The sequence below is a fragment of the Podarcis melisellensis genome (assembly GCF_964234715.1).
Source record: "Podarcis melisellensis genome assembly, chromosome: 1".
Taxonomy (NCBI): Eukaryota; Metazoa; Chordata; class Lepidosauria; order Squamata; family Lacertidae; genus Podarcis; species Podarcis melisellensis.
Genome location: NC_138528.1, coordinates 8,351,759 through 8,369,093, shown reverse-complemented (window position 1 = coordinate 8,369,093; position 17,335 = coordinate 8,351,759). Strand labels below are relative to the sequence as shown.

Genomic DNA, 17,335 nt, shown 5'->3' with positions numbered 1-17,335 from the left:
CCATGCAGCTGTCGGGAGGTCAGGTGAGCATCACCACTCCCATCCAGCCACCGTCTGCTGCCGGTTATTTTCTGACACAGGTGGAAGAGGGAGAGGGAGGCGCCTTTGAGCAGACAAATGAAAGAAAGGGAGAGGGTTAAGCAGCCCCTCTCCCTGCCATTCTTCCAGCTGTTAATGGCCTCCCCGAAGGCTGCTTTGCATTCTGGTTGTTGGTGGTTTTTTATGGACAGAACTGATTGCACTACCAATAGTCACATGTTAACTGGAGCCTAAGAGTCTCCCATTTGGTCTAGAGTATCCTACTCAGTCCTGGATCTGGAAAAAAAAAATCAGGCATGCTTCATCAACCTTAAGAAACTTAAATCAGTTCATTCATTTCAGTCTCTGATCGAAGATATAAAATGTGAAATTATGGAACAAATTCTCCTGGGGTGTAACTCAAATTGGGAAAGCAAACATCTGGATACAAATGTAAATCAGTGTCAAAACTAGCGTTCGTTCTTCTTGCAGCTATTTACAATTTGTTCGATCCGAAAGGGCAACTGCGCCGTTTCTGAAAGGAAAAGAAAAGAAGTAAAATGAGAAGGGTTATGTTAATTCAAAACAGGGATGCTACAGGAGTTTCTGTGACACAGGTGATGAACAGTTGATTTGATTTATTTATTTGGTACATACTATTTGGTACATCTTGTGTAACTGAAGGCAGTGTGTACAAGGCTCTGACCAGACCCACCTAAACCTCTTTAGCTTATGGAAGATGGTTATATTATGTACCCTCCAATAAAAATAGGCAAATCTGTCTTTTTTTGGATTCCTTGTGTTTCTCATTTTCCTAACCTTAAACTCTGTTTTTCACATTTCCATAACAATCAGTGATTTAAAATGAAATCCTCATGAAAATTCACCAGCATTTTAGTGCAAACTTCTAATAATCACATTTTGGTATGCAGTTTTGTCTAATCTGCACATATAATATACAGAGCAATTACCCCTCATATATTTTTTACACACTGGTTGCTTGGAGAACTCCCATCGCAAAATCTGAAGAAATGCAAATTTCAAGGGATAGCTGATTGAGTTCACATATTGATTTGAGATAAATTAGATAATTTACCATTAAAACTCAAACAAAACTACATTTCTTCCCCATCACGAATCACAGACTATGTTCCAAGTTTCCAGAACTTATTGCCTACAAGATCATTCTTGCCATCTACCCATTCAATTTTTATTCTCCCATCTGAGCAACACAGCTTAACAACAACAACAAAAATCAACGATGCCAAGGGCCGAATTATCTAAGAATTAACTTCATTCCTATCCCATTTCAGACAAGAACTGTTTTCTAATACACCATGCATGGAGGGGAAAAGGTGGAACCCAGAGCCACTTTTAGCATCTTGTATCAATGATCCGAGTGCAAAAATATGGAATTGACACAGTGCGGGATCAATTTGGTGGTTAGAGTGCCAGGCCGATCCAGTTTCAAATCGGCACTTAGCCATGGAATTCATTGGGGCAACCTTTGGCTAGTTGGTAAACCTCACAGGGTTGTTGTGAGCCTAAAAGAGGAGGAAAAGAACCACACATATGACACTAAGCCCTTAGAGTATGGCTTCACTGCAGCCCCTATCACCCCGACCATTGGCCAGGCCGACTGGGGTTGATGGGAGTGAGGTCCATTTAGCCCCCCACCCCATAAAATATTTGAGGGAGCTGGCCCCCCTCAAAGTTGATGGGCATTGCCATTCAGATGGTGTGCATGTGATTGTGGTCCTGTGATTATGTGGACTGTGGGATACCTGCCGTCCCCCATATTTTATTCAAGTTGGCACCCCTGGCCACACGTTAGGCAACCTTAACTTAGGAGGACAGGCGGGATAAAACTACTAAAACCCAGGCAAAAAATGGAGAGCTATCGTTGGCTCTTTAGAAGTCTTCTTCCCCTGCTGCTATGTGTATTCTGTGTTTGGTTCTTTATTTTCAGCCAGAGGAGTGACATAAGGGAGTCTGCAAAACGTAGCTTACACCAAGAGAAAGAGAAAGACAGTGTGCTCAGTCGCATACCTGCACTCTACTAGCTGGTGTGGCAGGTTTACGTGGTTCGAGAGGGGCCGCTCTGTGGTGCCCCGTGGGCTGGAAGGTTGGCCGAGGCAGCTCTGACTTGCCTGATGGCGACCTCCGCATGGATGCTCCGAGGGTTACACACGCCCTGTGTGGCGTTCTTGGATTTCTTACCTGAAAGCGGAACTGTAAAATTGGCAATTTTCAAATTTAGGGTCGCCATTGTTTTACACCAGAGGTCAGCAACCTAAAGCCCATGGGCTGGAAGCAGCCCATGAGGGTTGTTTAACTGGCTCATGAGCTGCCCCTGAACCAAGCCGCCAGCTTGGCGAGTCCATGCGCGCTGTGCTAAACCGGTGTGGCACGGCAGGGTGCAGGGACTCGCTTCCACAGCTCCAGAAATCGCTTCTGCGCATGCCCAGACGCTGGAAATCGCATCTGTGCATGTCTGCGGTGCCAGAAATCGCATCTGCGCATGCCCAGATGCCAGAAATCGCATCTGCACATGTCCGCGGTGCTGGAAATCACTTCTGTGCATGCCCAGATGTCAGAAATTGCATCTGCACATGTCCGCAGCGCTGGAAATCACTTCTGCGCATGCCCAGATGCCAGAAATCGCATCTGCACATGTCCGCGGTGCTGGAAATCACTTCTGTGCATGCCCAGATGTCAGAAATTGCATCTGCACATGTCCGCAGCGCTGGAAATCACTTCTGTGCATGCCCAGATGCCAGAAATAGCATCTGCGCATGTCCACGGCGCTGGAAATCACTTCTGTGCATGCCCAGACGCCAGAAATTGCATCTGCGCATGTCCGCAGTGCTAGAAATAACTTCTGCGCATGCCCAGACGCCAGAAATTGCATCTGCACATGTCCGCAGCGCTGGAAATCACTTCTGCGCATGCCCAGATGCCAGAAATCACATCTGCACATGTCTGTGGTGCTGGAAATCACTTCTGCGCATGGCCAGATGCCAGAAATTGCATCTGCACATGTCCACGGTGCTGGAAATCACTTCTGTGCATGCCCAGATGCCAGAAATTGCATCTGCACATGTCCGCAGTGCCAGAAACCACTTCTGTTGGTGTCTGGGCATGCACAGAAGGGATTTCTGGTGCCGCGGACATGCGCAGACGCGATTTCCAGCATCGCGCTGCACCGGCCCGGCCCATGGAGGATCTCTGCAGGAGTGATCCAGCCTATGCCTCGTAAGCCTTGCCGACCCCTGTTTTACACAAAGCGAAAGGAGTCAAGTTTATGAAAGGGAAAACATGGCTGCAGGCAGCTAACTGAACCAGGCTGCTTCTTTGGGTGATTCTGCCTTTAGATGATGTTTGGCTCGGGACAGGTCCCTGGCGCTGGACCTCAACTTGACCTCGACATTGCAACGCATCGTTAAAACTGCAGAACTCCCTCCCACAGGAGGCTGGGATGGCCCCCAACTGGGATGGCTTTAAAAGGGGATTAGACAAATTTATGGTAAGGTAAATGTAAATGACCCCTGGACGGTTAAGTCCAGTCAAAGGTGGCTATGGGGTTGCGGCGCTCATCTCGCTTTCAGGCCGAGGGAGCCAGTGTTTGTCCACAGACAGCTTTCTGCGTCATGTGGCCAGCAGGACTAAACCGCTACAGGTGCAACAGAACACCGTGATGGAAACCAGAGCACACAGAAACACCGTTTACCTTCCCACTGGAGTGGTACCTATTTATCTACTTGCGCTGACATGCTTTCAAACTGCTAGGTTGGCAGGAGCTGGGACAGAGCAACGGGAGCTCACCCCGTTGTGGGGATTCGAACCGCCGACTTCCAATCAGCAAGCCCAAGAGGCTCAGTGGTTTAGACCACAGCGCCACCCATGTCCCTACAAATTCATGGAGGAGAGGGCTATCGCTGGCCCTGATGGCTTTGCTCTGCCTTCACAGTGGGAGGCAGCAATGCTTCTGAATGCCAAACCGCAGGGAGAATTTTTCTTGTGCTCTAATCCTGCTTGAAGGATCCTGGTTATCTAGTGTGAAAACAGGATGCTGGATGGTCCATGGGCCTGATCCAGCAATGCTCTTTTCATGTTCTTAAGTTCATCTAGACTCTCCTTGACATTTCTGGGGGTGCTTATGTATTGGACCAGAGAACTTTTAGGGGACCCTGTTGCGCCATCTTCAACCAACCAAGTGGAAGACCTGAGACTCAACCCAGAGAAAAACAAAGAACATCATGGCCCATTTACGCTCACCTTTGACGGACTCGCTCCCAACCAGCTCATCCACAGAATGAGGGACGATGAAGTCGCCCCCATATAAATAGTTGATACCCGCGTTCAGGTTCACGTTGGCTATCTTCAGGGGACAAGGCTTGGGGAAAGTAGTCTGCAGCACGGGGAATCCACAGTCTATTGGAGAGTTGGCAAGAGGAAAGACCTACATGGTGAGACATCAGGGGCATTGGTAAGTCTCGTCTCTCAGGCTTGGAAATGCCGCAAAGAAACAGGGAACAGGGAAAGTTACTTCCCCCAACTACTATGGTCATGTGGGGCCCCCCAAAAGTTAATCGTTCTACCCGGACACTGGGGTCCAGCGCTGAGGGCCTTTTGGTGGTTCCCTCGCTGCGAGAAGCCAAGTTACAGGCAACCAGGCAGAGGGCCTTTTTGGTAGTGGCACCCGCCCCGTGGAACGCCCTCCCAGCAGATGTCAAAGAGAAGACATCTGAGGGCAGCTCTGTTTAGGGAAGCTTTTAATGTTTGATGAATTACTGTATTTTAATATTTTGTTGGAAGCCGCCCAGAGTGGCTGCAGAAGCCCAGCCAGATGGGCAGGGTATAAATTATTATTATTATTATTATCATCATCATCATCATCATCATCATCATCCTCCCCTGGGCTAAAAAGGGTTCCTCAGTCCTGCTCTTATTTCAAAGCAGGACACATTTCCATTTGCCTTAGAAAAATATTCTACTATGTGCAAGACTGCCTTACAATTCGGAGGTTTCCTCCCAGTGTCCAGTCTGAGGCTGTGACAATTTTATTTCTACTGGTTAGCGCACTCACCCATTTCCCCCAAGCTCTCAGTCCAAAGAGATCTGCCTTGACTCCATTTCCCTCCCTTTCACGATTCAATACAGTACAGCCTGCAAAACTACAATCCCCATCAGGCTTTGCTCCTCTCCTCTCTCACAAGATTCCACCGCCAAGGGTCAAGGGCTACGTGTTTGCCTCAATGGCCTCTGTAATTTTTTTTAAAAAAATGCACTTCCCAGCATGTTTCTGACTTTCCCTGTTGGATTTTCCTGCAAAGTTCAGTGGATTATGTTGGCTTTGCTTTAGCACGAGCTGAACCCTAACTTAGTCATGCTCATTAATGTTAGTGGGTCTACTCTTGAGTAAAACAAGGTTGCATTGCCACTCCCCAAGTTTCTGCCATGCTCTGCCTTTTTGTGAAAGATCACAGGGTGGAATTAAATGTCACACTACGACGGACATCCCACTTGCGCAAGCATTTTGGCTCGCCAGACGGAGCAATTCCCCCTCTTCCCGCACTGTGTGCTGTTTTGCAGACTCCCCCAGTGTTAACGGAGTAATCTGAGGGCTCCCTTGGACGAAAAACAAGGACACCAGCCAGGAATACCAGAGCAAAACAGCAGCCAGTAGGCTTGGTCTTTACTGAAGACTGTCGTGACAGGACTCCCATCTGCCACCAGGTGAAACAGGATGGAAGCCCTGAACAAAAGGAGACCCCAACTTTTATTAGCTACTAATCCCCCAAGCTACACCCCTAGAACTACATCACAACTACATCATGACTACATCATTGACACATCACAAAAAGGAGGGGTTGAGGGAGGAGTTGTGGTGGTAACCTGAGTGTCTTGTCACCTGGCCGGTTCCACCTTTCCTCCTCCCCATGAGTACTTTCCAGAGGACAAAGGGGAGTTTGCAGTATCCTGCCCCCAGAGGGAAGAGCTGATCATTGTCCTTTGTCTCAGTCCGTGCTGAATCCACTCCCATATGCAAGTTCTTTGTGACCTTGATGGGCTTCTGTCTGGGACCATCACGGTTGGCATGCCAACTGGGTAGGGCTCCTGAGTACGTCTTGGTATGCTCAAGGGATTATGGCTGCCCTGTATCAAACCTTCCCCCTTTGATAGTCTTTTCTTCATGGAGCAAAATAAAAGTGGAATGGGGTAGATCCGATGTATGATTGATTTTCTACGAATTTATAACAGAGACATCGCGTATGTCGTGTGTGAGTGTGTTTGTGTGTGTCGGGTTTGTACAAACTAAATGATTGGGGTTTTTTTTCTTTGGTGGGGGAGGAAGGCGGACGAGGCCCCATTGTGCAAATGGAAGTTCTTATGCTGGGCTTTTGCTGATGGGCCTCTTAAAGTGAATCCCACCTTTAGACTGTGACCAAAAGACCAATGAATTTTAAAATACCGTATTTTTCGCTCTATAAGACGCACCAGACCACAAGACGCACCTAGTTTCAGGAGGAGGAAAACAAGAAAAAAAATATTCTGAATCTCAGAAGCCAGAAAAGCAAGAGGGATCGCTGCGCAGCGAAAGCAGCAATCCCTCTTGCTCTTCTGGCTTCTGGGATAGCTGCGCAGCCTGCATTCGCTCCATAAGACGCACACACATTTCCCCATACTTTTTAGGAGGGAAAAAGTGAGTCTTATAGAGCAAAAAATACGGTAGTTAAACCTGGTTGAAATACGAACCCTAAAAAACGGGCAGGAGATTTGAAACTGGTGCATCCCCCTCCCCCAGGTGAGCTCCCCCCAGGATCGCATGAAATTGGTTTGCAAATGAGCTGAGCTATATTTCCCCCCAAGGAGGAAGTAGATTGGCCCATTTCTAAACGTCCTCCACTAATATTTTCTGGGTGCAGCCTCTGCAAGTGGCAAAGCAAAGAGATGAATGGGATCCTTCTGAGCAGGAGGGGCCCTCTTGCATGCAGCTGGGTGATGCCTCCCCAGTCCTCCGCAGCTGTTTCCCTGCCAAGGGGAGCAACGGTAGCCACAATTTTTTTTCATGCTCCCCCTTTCCACTGAGCCAAGCATGACTGGGCACCTACATCTTGTTTCTGGGCCTGAGCCCAAGAAACTACAGAAGCACCCTTTTCTGAAATTGTCGTCAGTTTACGTCGGTTGTGTTTAACACCAGTGCTTCCTTCTCCGCCTTCGGCTGCAGGGTTTAAAATTCGTTTCCACTCTTGCCGATACCGTTTTTATGTGCTTCTTAATATTCCTAATCGGCCTCTGTCCAGTATATCTGAAGGAGCATCTCCACCCCCATCATTCAGCCAGCCTGGACACTGAGGTCCAGCTCTGAGGGCCTTCTGGCGTTCCCTCACTGCGAGAAGCTAAGTTACAGGGAACCAGGCAGAGGGCCTTCTCGGTGGTGGCGCCTGCCCTGTGGAACGCCCTCCCACCAGATGTCAAAGAGAACAACAACTACCAGACTTTTAGAAGACATCTGAAGGCAGCCCTGTTTAGGGAAGCTTTTAATGTTTGATGTATTACAGTATTTTAATATATATTTTTGGAAGCCGCCCAGAGTGGCTGGGGAAGCCCAGCCAGATGGGCAGGGTATAAATAATAAATTATTTATTATTTTTATTATTTTATTATTTTTATTATTATTCCACACAGAAGCACGGCCTGCACATGACTCATAGAGGTAGGGCTGAAGGCGCCACAGAATCAGGAGTGGGGGGGATGACCCCACATCTACAGAACCTTGGTTCCAGGAGCAGTTGATGGGACTGGGATTCAGTCACACCTTGGTTTGCTAACGGCTTAGTTGTCGAACAAATCAGCTCCCGGACGCCGCAAACCCGGAAGTAAGTGCTTCGGTTTGCGAACGTTTTTCAGAAGCCAAACGTCTGTTTCAGCTGTCAGCATTGTTTCTGGGGCCAATCAGAAGCTGTTGGATTTTGAATGGACTTTGTTCTGGACTTCCGGAACGGATTGAGTTCGAGAACCAAGGTACCACTATACCTGCTAGGACTTCAACCCAAAGCTTGAATTGGATATGCACTTGGCAGTATCCTGCAGGCAAGCAAAGCTTGCAGGAGGTGGAGCAAAAGACCGATATTCTTCTGCGTGACGTCACCATGTCCTGCCCGTTTTACCAGCCCATCTTTGCTTCTCCAAGGGATGCCATAAACTAGGGGTGTCTCCAACTTATAAAGGAGTCAGGCAGGCCTAGGAAATGCATTCGTCAGGGAAAGATGGCAATCAAGGCCTGCCATACCATTGGATGGGCGGGGTATAAATAATAAATTATTATTAGGAACAATCTATACATTATTTGGCTCATCATTATAGCATTTTTACCCTCATGAAGGGGTTGGGATGGGGGCTAATGTTTTGGTTTTCCGCTTCCATTCCCAAAATGTTTCCGGAGCACCTTGGGAGAAAACAAGGCGCTAATTAAGATGCTTTCTCCCGTGCGAAATTCCCTGTGACATTTAACACCAAAAACATACTTTTCAAAGAGAAACAACAGAAGATCTTGCTTCTCAACTTTCTAACAAGCACTTAGGAAAGAGCAGCTTTGATGTCACGAAGGAAACCGAGAAATCGTTTGTTGTTCCACTTCGGTGGCCTAATGAGATAATGCCTCAGTTCTGTTCTAGCTAACGAGGCAGAGCATCTTCACTGAAGCTTTCTGAAAAACCCAGAAATCTCTCTCTCCTAAGAGAGGCGAGGCCTTAGCACTCTTTCGGCAGCTGCACTAATACGGCCATGTTTTTTATTTTTAAGTGATGTCCAACGTATGAAAAGCATAGGTCAGTTTGGAAATAAAGGCATTTACAACGTGCTGCAATCCGCTTCACAGCACTTAGAAGCCTTGTATACAAAGCACCACATCTTCAAGCAGCAAAACACACACACACACACCAGTGTTCATTTTTGCAAGGAAACCCGCTGAGCTCTTGGCTCTACAAAGAGGCAGGCGTCGCTTCTGATACTGTAAACATGGCAAAGATGTCGCCTAATGTGTTTTTCGGACTGGGGCTTGGGGCATCATAAACTGAGCGAGTTTTCACGCAGACTAGAGCAGCCTTCACCAACCGGCTGCTCTCCAGATGTTCTGGACTACAACTCCCATCAGCTGCAGCCAGATTTGGGAGTCGTGGTTAAAAACATTGAGAGCACCAGGTTGACGAAAGCTGGGCAAGAGACTGCGGGTGGAAACTCCTAAATTACACCCCTAAATTTTAAAAGGATACCAATAGTGTTGTAGTCAAATTAAATGTAAAGGTAAAGGTACCCCTGACCATTAGGTTCAGTCCTGGCCGACTCTGGGGCAATGGATCCAAACTACAAGAAAGAAGATTCCACCTAAACATTAGGAAGAACTTCCTGACAGTAAGAGCTGTTGGACAGTGGAATTTGCTGCCAAGGAGTGTGGTGGAGTCTCCTTCTTTGGAGGTATTTAAGCAGAGGCTTGACAACCATATGTCAGGAGTGCTCTGATGGTGTTTCCTGCTTGGCAGGGGGTTGGACTCGATGGCCCTTGTGGTCTCTTCCAACTCTATGATTCTATGATTCTATGATTCTGGGGTTGCGGCGCTCATCTCGCATTACTGGCCGAGGGAGCCGGCGTACAACTTCTGGGTCATGTGGCCGGCATGACTAAGCCACTTCTGGCGAACCAGAGCAGCGCACGGAAATGCCGTTTACCTTCTCGTTGGAGCGGTACCTATTTATCTACTTGCACTTTGACGTGTTTTCGAACTGCTAGGTTGGCAGGAGCAGGGACCGAGGAACGGGAGCTCACCCTGTGGCAGGGATTCGAACCGCCGACCTTCTGATCGACAAGTCCTAGGCTCTGTGGTTTAACCCACAAATTACGTATGCACAAACATGTATTGCAGAATGGTACTCCTCCTACAAAGGAATGCTAGAATCACAGAATTGTGGAGTTGGAAAGGACCCCAAAGCTTATCTAGTCCAATCCTGCGCAATGAAGGAAGAGGGGTGTAAGACCATTAAGCTCAGAGTCTAAAATAAGGATGGGAGCCTGTGGTCTTGCAGGTGTCAATGGGCTCCAACTCCTACCAACCCCCAGCCAGCATGGTCAATGCATGGGGGTAACATGATGGGGGTTGTAGCTCAGAGCATCACTGGTCTGAAATTAACTGCTTGCATATATACAACGTCTTGTGTACACACACATGCACACCCATAGAAGCTCTGGAAGCACGTTGCAGCGTACTCAGGGACTGACAGTGTAATTATACTTGCATGCACTTCCTGACGCACATATTGGAATCACAACAGCTTAAAAATCTGGTGTGGTCTTGTGTATGTTGCACAAGCGTACAAACCTCCCGCAGGCAAGTGTGAGGATTTGACCTTACACCAAAAAGCGGCAAGGAGAAGCTTGTACCACAAATCGTTCAGTCTTACCTCTCAAAGCCTCACTCGATCGATCACATAAACCAGTCCGCCATTCTCCTTCATCCCTCCTCTGCCATCCTCCTTCTTCTGAACCCCGTCCTTTGCCCAGCCACTTTCAATCCATCCTCCCAAAATCTCTGCCAGAAGTCACTTCTTGGCTGTACCCATCTATATGTCAAGTAAGGTCGATGCATGGAAGTGAGAGCTGGACCATAAAGAAGGCTGATTGCCCAAAAACTGATGCTTTTGAATTATGGTGCTGGAGGAGACTCTTGAGAGTCCCACGGACTGCAAGAAGATCCAACCTCTCCATTCTGAAGGAAATCAGCCCTGAGGGCTCACTGGAAGGACAGATCCTGAAGCTGAGGCTCCAATACTTTGGCCACCTCATGAGAAGAGAAGACTGGAAAAGACCCTGATGCTGGGAAAGATGGAGGGCACAAGGAGAAGGGGACGACAGAGGAAGAGATGGTTGGACAGTGTTCTCGAAGCTACCAGCATGAGTTTGACCAAACTGTGGGAGGCAGTGGAAGACAGGAGTGCCTGGTGTGCTCTGGTCCATGGGGTCACAAAGAGTTGGACACGACTAAACAACAACAAGGTTGGTGGGGACTAATTTGACTGTCCCCTGACATCGAGGGTGGCAGTGGGGATGGTTCACCCAGAATAAAAAGTGAATTGCAAGCATACGTTCAATGTCGTTTGGTGCTGCAGGAAGGTGGTTTTTTAAAAAAAGAAATAAAGAGAGGAATGAACTGACTTTGCAAGCCCCGTCAGAAAGTGTTATTTTGGTTTTTTGGGTGCACAAGGATTCTCGTTCCAGGCAGGTAACTGGACCCGGGGGATGGGTGGTGTGTGCCACTTTGGGACTTGACAGTAGCTCAAGGTAGCTGTGCCACTGTGTGGAACTAAAGAGCCCTCGTTACTGAACTGTCATGGATACCAGCACCCAAACATGGCTGCCCCTGAATGCGACTCAAAAACAGGCTGGATTTTTAAAGAGGAAAAGAAGACACCAAAGGCAATTTCTGAGCTGACAGAATCACACCTGCCTCAGTCCTCCCCAAAACGGTAAGAGGCCTAAGCAGATCTTAATTATAATAATTGTGCTTTACTTGCTGTTCTAGCAAATGGACTTCAGCCCTTGCCCTCTCTTCTGGAGTGACTGTTACTCCATCCAGCACCTGAAGGTTAGGTAAGTGGAATACGAGGAGCGGGCGGTGGCAAATCTTGCGGGACACCTGGGATGTGGAGAGGAAAGAAGACAGCGGTGAAACCCAGGTGTTAAATCAAGTGCATTTTGCTCACATCCCTTCCAGAGGTTCAGGTTTAGGCCCTACAGTTAGCTAACAGATGTAACATTTTATTTTTTTAAAAAAAATATTTATTAAAGTTTCAAAAAAGTTACAAAAATGAAAAAGAAAAGAAAAAAAAGAAAAAAAGGATACAAAATACAGAAAAATAAAGAGTTAAAAACATTTCCCTCTTTCCATGTCTTATCTTTCATTAACTTATTTCCCTGACCTCCTCACACCTCCCTTTTTTGTATTCTAGTTCACTTAAGTATCCCAGCAAATCCTTTCCAACTTGGTTTTTATCCTAATAGCTTATCCTAATATAGTATAATATTACATTCTGATCTTTCAACAATTAAAAAAATCAATTTTTACCTAATCTTTTGTATCATTTCTGCTAATACCACATCAGTTCATTCCAACATCCTTCTAACATTCCTGAATTGCTAACAGATGTAACATAACACAGCGAAGGCAGATGTAACACAACACAGATGTAACATACTTAACGGTAAGCACCCATGGAGGGAAATCTTGCTTCTAAACTTGCCATATGCACACGCATATGTCCAAGACAAACTCTGGATCTGCTTTCAATCTCGTCCCTCCCATTGTGCTTTCTAAAAGGCATCATTTTAGAAGAGGCAAATGTACAATTGAATGACTACTGTCTTGCACTCAAAACATTTCCAGGCTTTCTCATGGATATATTTACTGTCAAATGGTATATGACCTGTTTGGGGATACCAAAACACACACACACAAAACACACTGTACTTAACATCATGAAAATGAGTTCTGAATATTCCAGAATGAGATCCTAGAATCACAGAATTGTAGCGTTGGTGTCATCTAGTCCAACCCGCTGCAATGCAGGTATCACAACTAAAGCATGTCAGGCCTCTTTGCGAGCACTTCGGTCTTAACACAGCATCCTGCGAAGCACTTACTAACTAGATTGTGCGTAATTAAGGAGACAAAGGTAAACCTCAGCTTTACTCACCGGATTTCCATATATCGAGAGCTCTTTAATGCATGGAAGACAATCGAGCTTTTCAAGTTCTGACAACTCCTGTCCCAAGATTAAAAAAAAGTTGTATTCAAAAGCCATTGAAAGCTTTCCTGAGGAATGCAAGCACTGACAGTCTTATGCAGGAATCTTCATACAGCTTTGCTATGGAGTCCTTCAGGGATCACTTTGGGCAGGAACGGGGGGCCTGTGACCCTCCAACTACTGTAGGACTACAACTGCCATCAGCCCTAGCCAGCCTGGGGAATGGCCAGGGATGATGGGAGTAGTGGTCCAAAATCTGGAGGGCTGCAGATTTCCCAGTCGTATTCCAGTCTATTCAAATCACAACCCCTAATTCCCAGTTGACCATTTGTTGGCTCAATTCTTTCTTGACTGATCTCCCGCTTGGACTACTGCGATGCGCTCTACGTGGGGCTACCTTTGAAGGTGACCCGGAAACTACAACTAATCCAGAACGCGGCAGCCAGACTGGTGACTGGGAGCGGCCACCAAGACCATATAACACCGGTCTTGAAGGACCTACACTGGCTCCCAGTACGTTTCCAAGCACAATTCAAAGTGTTGGTGCTGACCTTTAAAGCCCTAAACGACCTCGGTCCAGTATATCTAAAGGAGCGTCTCCACCCCAGACACTGAGGTTGTTGTTGTTGTTGTTATTATTATTATTATTATCATCCTAAGAGATAGCGGCACAAGATCCATTGAAATTAGGGATGGGGCAGAAATTTATTCCAGTCCCCATTGAAAGGCAAGCCTACCTAATTCGCCCTTCCCAAAACAGTGAGTCAATCGAAACACAACCATCCTTTCAAATCTGCACCTCTCCAGATTTTTGCAGTTCTCCAGCCAAGTGTGCCAAATAAAATGCATATATCAAGGTAAAGTATGCAATCAAATGCTCACATAACATAGAAGCATGCATTGCATTAGGGAGAATTCATTTGCAAAAAAGGTGTGTTCTGGCCAAAGTTGGATACAAATATGTGATCATTAGGAGGAATTTGCTGATGAAGCTTCAAGAGGGTTTTTTTAAAACAAGAATTTGCAAACTGATGCGGAAATTAAAGAACTGCACTTTGGAAAAATGAGAAATGGAGAGAAACCAAAATGGATAGATTTTCTCGACAAGCTGAGTGCAGAATTCAGCACTGGAACCTTTTGCATCCAGCCTTCCCCAAGTTGGTGCCCCCCAGCTGTTCTGGACTGCAGCTCCTACACATCTGGAGGGCACCAGGTTGGGGAAGGCTTGCTCCGCTCTCTCCCACCAGATCCACTGTACCTGAATTCTATTGAGGCCAAGGAAAAGCTTCTGGAGCTTCACCAAGCAATGCAAATTGTTCAGTTCTCTCAGGCGGTTCTCCTCCAGGTGAAGCGCCACCAGGGAGCTCTGCTTGGCAAACGAATTCTCGTGGATTGCTTTGAGTCGGTTATGATCCAGCACCAATTCCTGTAGAAGCTGCAGGCCGTCAAGCCCCTCGATCTGGCTGATCTCGTTGCCTGCAGTGGCAAGAGCAAAGGATGTGGGGTGTAGCAAAAGCAGTCAAGTACAACACTTCCTGTTTGCCCAGAGCGGACACACAGGGGGATGTTACTCCAGCCAGGAGGACTTCCTCTCACACCTAGTCTGGAGCATCCTCCCCCTGCGTGTGACCAGGTAGATGGCCGTGACCCTGTGAGACCCTGTAAAAAGGGCCAGTCATGCAGCCATCCTCCTCTTGCTCTGTTGACTTCTTCAACTCCTGATGCTGTTCTCTTGATGTATTTTGCTGTCTGCTGTCTCTCAGCCATCAGCACATGTGCTCATATTCCTACATGGGATGAACCCACTCTCTTTCCTGTAACTACAAACTAAAGCCTGCCTTCAGGGAATCTACTGTGACCTGAATATAAGTAAACTTCTTGTTATACTTTTAAAGAAGACTGTTGTGTCCTTGTTCTTTTGAAGAGGGAACAAAGGGGATTTACCAGGATCAAACCCAATCTGGACAAGCCAGATTGGCTTGCTTAAGTTAAAATTTACCTGCGAAAAAGGACTTTGTATTTTTATTTTTATTTAGTTTGTTTTTTATTGTAATGTTGTCAGGGTTTCAGGGAGAGAAGAGCAGATGGGGGAGGAGACAGAGAGCGAGGGGGAAGAATCCCAGAGAGATGAGGAGGAGGATGACGATGACCAAAGGTCGTCCATGAGTCTGTCCAGTGAGTCAGAGGACTCCCAAAAGGGGGCCCCCCTGGTTAGACCAAAGGGAGGCCAAGGGGGAAGCAGTGAGGAGCAGGGGAGCGAAGGGAGAAGCCCCAGTGGGAGTTGGACACCGGAGCCGGCTTCTCAGCCGGAACGGAGTGAAGGGGGTGGAGTTACTAGTGTGTCAGAGGGAGCAGAGCAAGAAGGAGACAGGGGAAGGAGATCGGAGCAGGACGCTCAGCCGGAAGGGGTGGAGAGCAGCACCGGGAGCAGTGTAGCGGTCGAGAGAAAGGTCAGAAGCAACGTACGCGCGCCAAGTTCAAATGTAGAGGCGCGCGGAAGTGAGGAGAGCCCTGGGGAGGAGCCCGGCCCCAAAGCGAGAAGGAGGGGGGCAGAGGCGTCAGAGGATTCAGCCTCGGGCGAGTCCCGGCGAGGGGGAACCCAGGGGGGCAGAAAGACCCTGCGGAAAAGGAAGGAGAGGAAGAGGTGGTCCAGCACAAGCCTCTTAAATTGGTGTAGAGGCGGTACGGATTCAGAGGGTACTTCAGCGGTCTAACGTTACAGACGTAGAGTCACAGAGATGGAATGTAAATGGAGCAATGATCTTCAATAAAGACTTTTTGTAAATAAACTGGATCGGATTTGGGTCTCTTGTGAGCTGGGACCAGACGGGTGGCTCTGACAAATGTATTATGAAAAGTCTTAATGAAACCTTATAAAATACAAACACACCTATGCACAGTGCTATTTTTCTAGAAAAAGAGGTGCCGGAACTCGCTACGAATCCTTGTTCTCTTATATTGGCAATGGCGCCTACCTGAGAGGTGCTGGAACTGAGTTCTGGTGAGTTGTGGCTGGAAAAAAGCCCTGTATATATAAACACACACCCACAAAACCCCACAGATCAACTGGTCTACCTCTGGCCTTGTTTAGAATTCTGCTGTGGCTTCTGGGAAGCGAATGGGTAACATTTAGTTGGGGATTATATATACTACAAGCTGAGTCTGCAACCAAATGTTGCTGTGCTCCAACTCAGGGTTCCAGCCCACCCCCCGACCTCTCTTCCATCTCCCCTCCCCCCCAAAAAGGTATCGTGTGAACACGTGATATATGTGTTTATACTACTGTTGTTACTTACCCTGTAGGAACAGAAACTTCAGGTTTTTTAGCCTGCTAATCTGCAGCGAGGCCAAACTGGCAATCCCGTTGTAGCCCAGGTGGAGAACTTCTAAGCTCTCCATGATCGGAGGCAAGCTTTCATTGGCTCCCATGTCCCTGAAACAACAAGGGGACCATGTCAGGGGACAGAGCTCAGCTGCCAACGGCCAAGAAAGAAATTTATGTACAGTTTCCCCCCACCCCAATGTACAGAGTTTTGCTACAGCTTTGAAGCAGGGCTGGGCGAGGACACCCTGCTGCTGTTAAAACAGCGGTGCTGGAACACCCACCATGGACTTCGGGCACTAACATGGAAATCCACTCTTCCCCCAGCAAAATGCCTGACAGGAGGAAAAGTGGAACAGCTGGAAACCGCTGTTTGCTTCTATTTAGTAAAAGTTTCATGACGACCTCTTGGCAACAGCCCTTTGCTGCCAGGGTAAAGTGGAGCAAGACATCAGAATGCAATACTTCTGCCGCTCTGCATAGGAAAAGTCAGGGATCGGCCAAATGGAGGTTACTTCTGAGGTTTCGGCGCACTTCCTTTTTATGGGTCTGGCATGCCAGGTTATCCTGCCAACCTAGCACTTCGAAAGCACATCAAAGTGCAAGTAGATAAATAGGTACCACTCCGACGGGAAGGTAAACGGCGTTTCCGTGTGCTGCTCTGGTTTGCCAGAAGCGGCTTAGTCATGCTGGCCACAGGACCCGGAAGCTGTACGTCGGCTCCCTTGGCCAATATAGCAAGATGAGCGCCGCAACCCCAGAGTCAGCCACAACTGGACCTAATGGTCAGGGGTCACTTTACCGTTACCTATGCCAGGTTAAGTTAACTGAGGTCTAGCGCCGAGGGCCTTCTGGTGGTTCCCTCGCTGCGAGAAGCCAAGTTACAGGGAACCAGGCAGAGGGCCTTCTCGGTGGTGGCACGCCCTGTGGAACGCCCTCCCACCAGATGTCAAAGAGAACAACAACTACCAGACTTTTAGAAGACATCTGAAGGCAGCCCTCTTTAGGGAAGCTTTTAATGTTTAATAGACTATTGTATTTTAGTGTTTTGTTGGAAGCCACCCAGAGTGGCTGGGGAAACCCAGCCATATGGGCGGAGTATAAATAATAAATTATTTATTATTATTATTATTATTATTATTGTTGTTGTTTTGTTGTTGTTGTTGTTGTTATTGTTATTGTTATTGTTATTGT

At 47.4% G+C, this 17,335-nt stretch overlaps 1 protein-coding gene across 3 annotated transcripts in view; it reads right to left on the bottom strand.

Moving 5' to 3' along the window:
- Positions 1–349: 349 nt before the first annotated feature.
- The window catches only part of LRRC9 (leucine rich repeat containing 9), a 72,917-nt gene continuing 55,931 nt past the window's right edge, over positions 350–17,335 (bottom strand). For 2 of the 3 annotated variants that reach the window (XM_081909007.1, XM_081909009.1), the window contains 7 exons: positions 16,116–16,252; positions 14,078–14,295; positions 12,769–12,837; positions 11,586–11,711; positions 4,297–4,480; positions 2,074–2,250; positions 350–553 (listed from right to left, as the gene is read on the bottom strand). In XM_081909007.1, coding sequence (XP_081765133.1) covers positions 2,096–2,250; positions 4,297–4,480; positions 11,586–11,711; positions 12,769–12,837; positions 14,078–14,295; positions 16,116–16,252 — 889 coding nt within the window. In that variant the 3' untranslated portion in view covers positions 350–553; positions 2,074–2,095. Of the gene's footprint in view, positions 554–2,067; positions 2,251–4,296; positions 4,481–11,585; positions 11,712–12,768; positions 12,838–14,077; positions 14,296–16,115; positions 16,253–17,335 lie in introns of all 3 variants that reach the window. The other variant, XM_081909008.1, reaches the window with a different exon arrangement.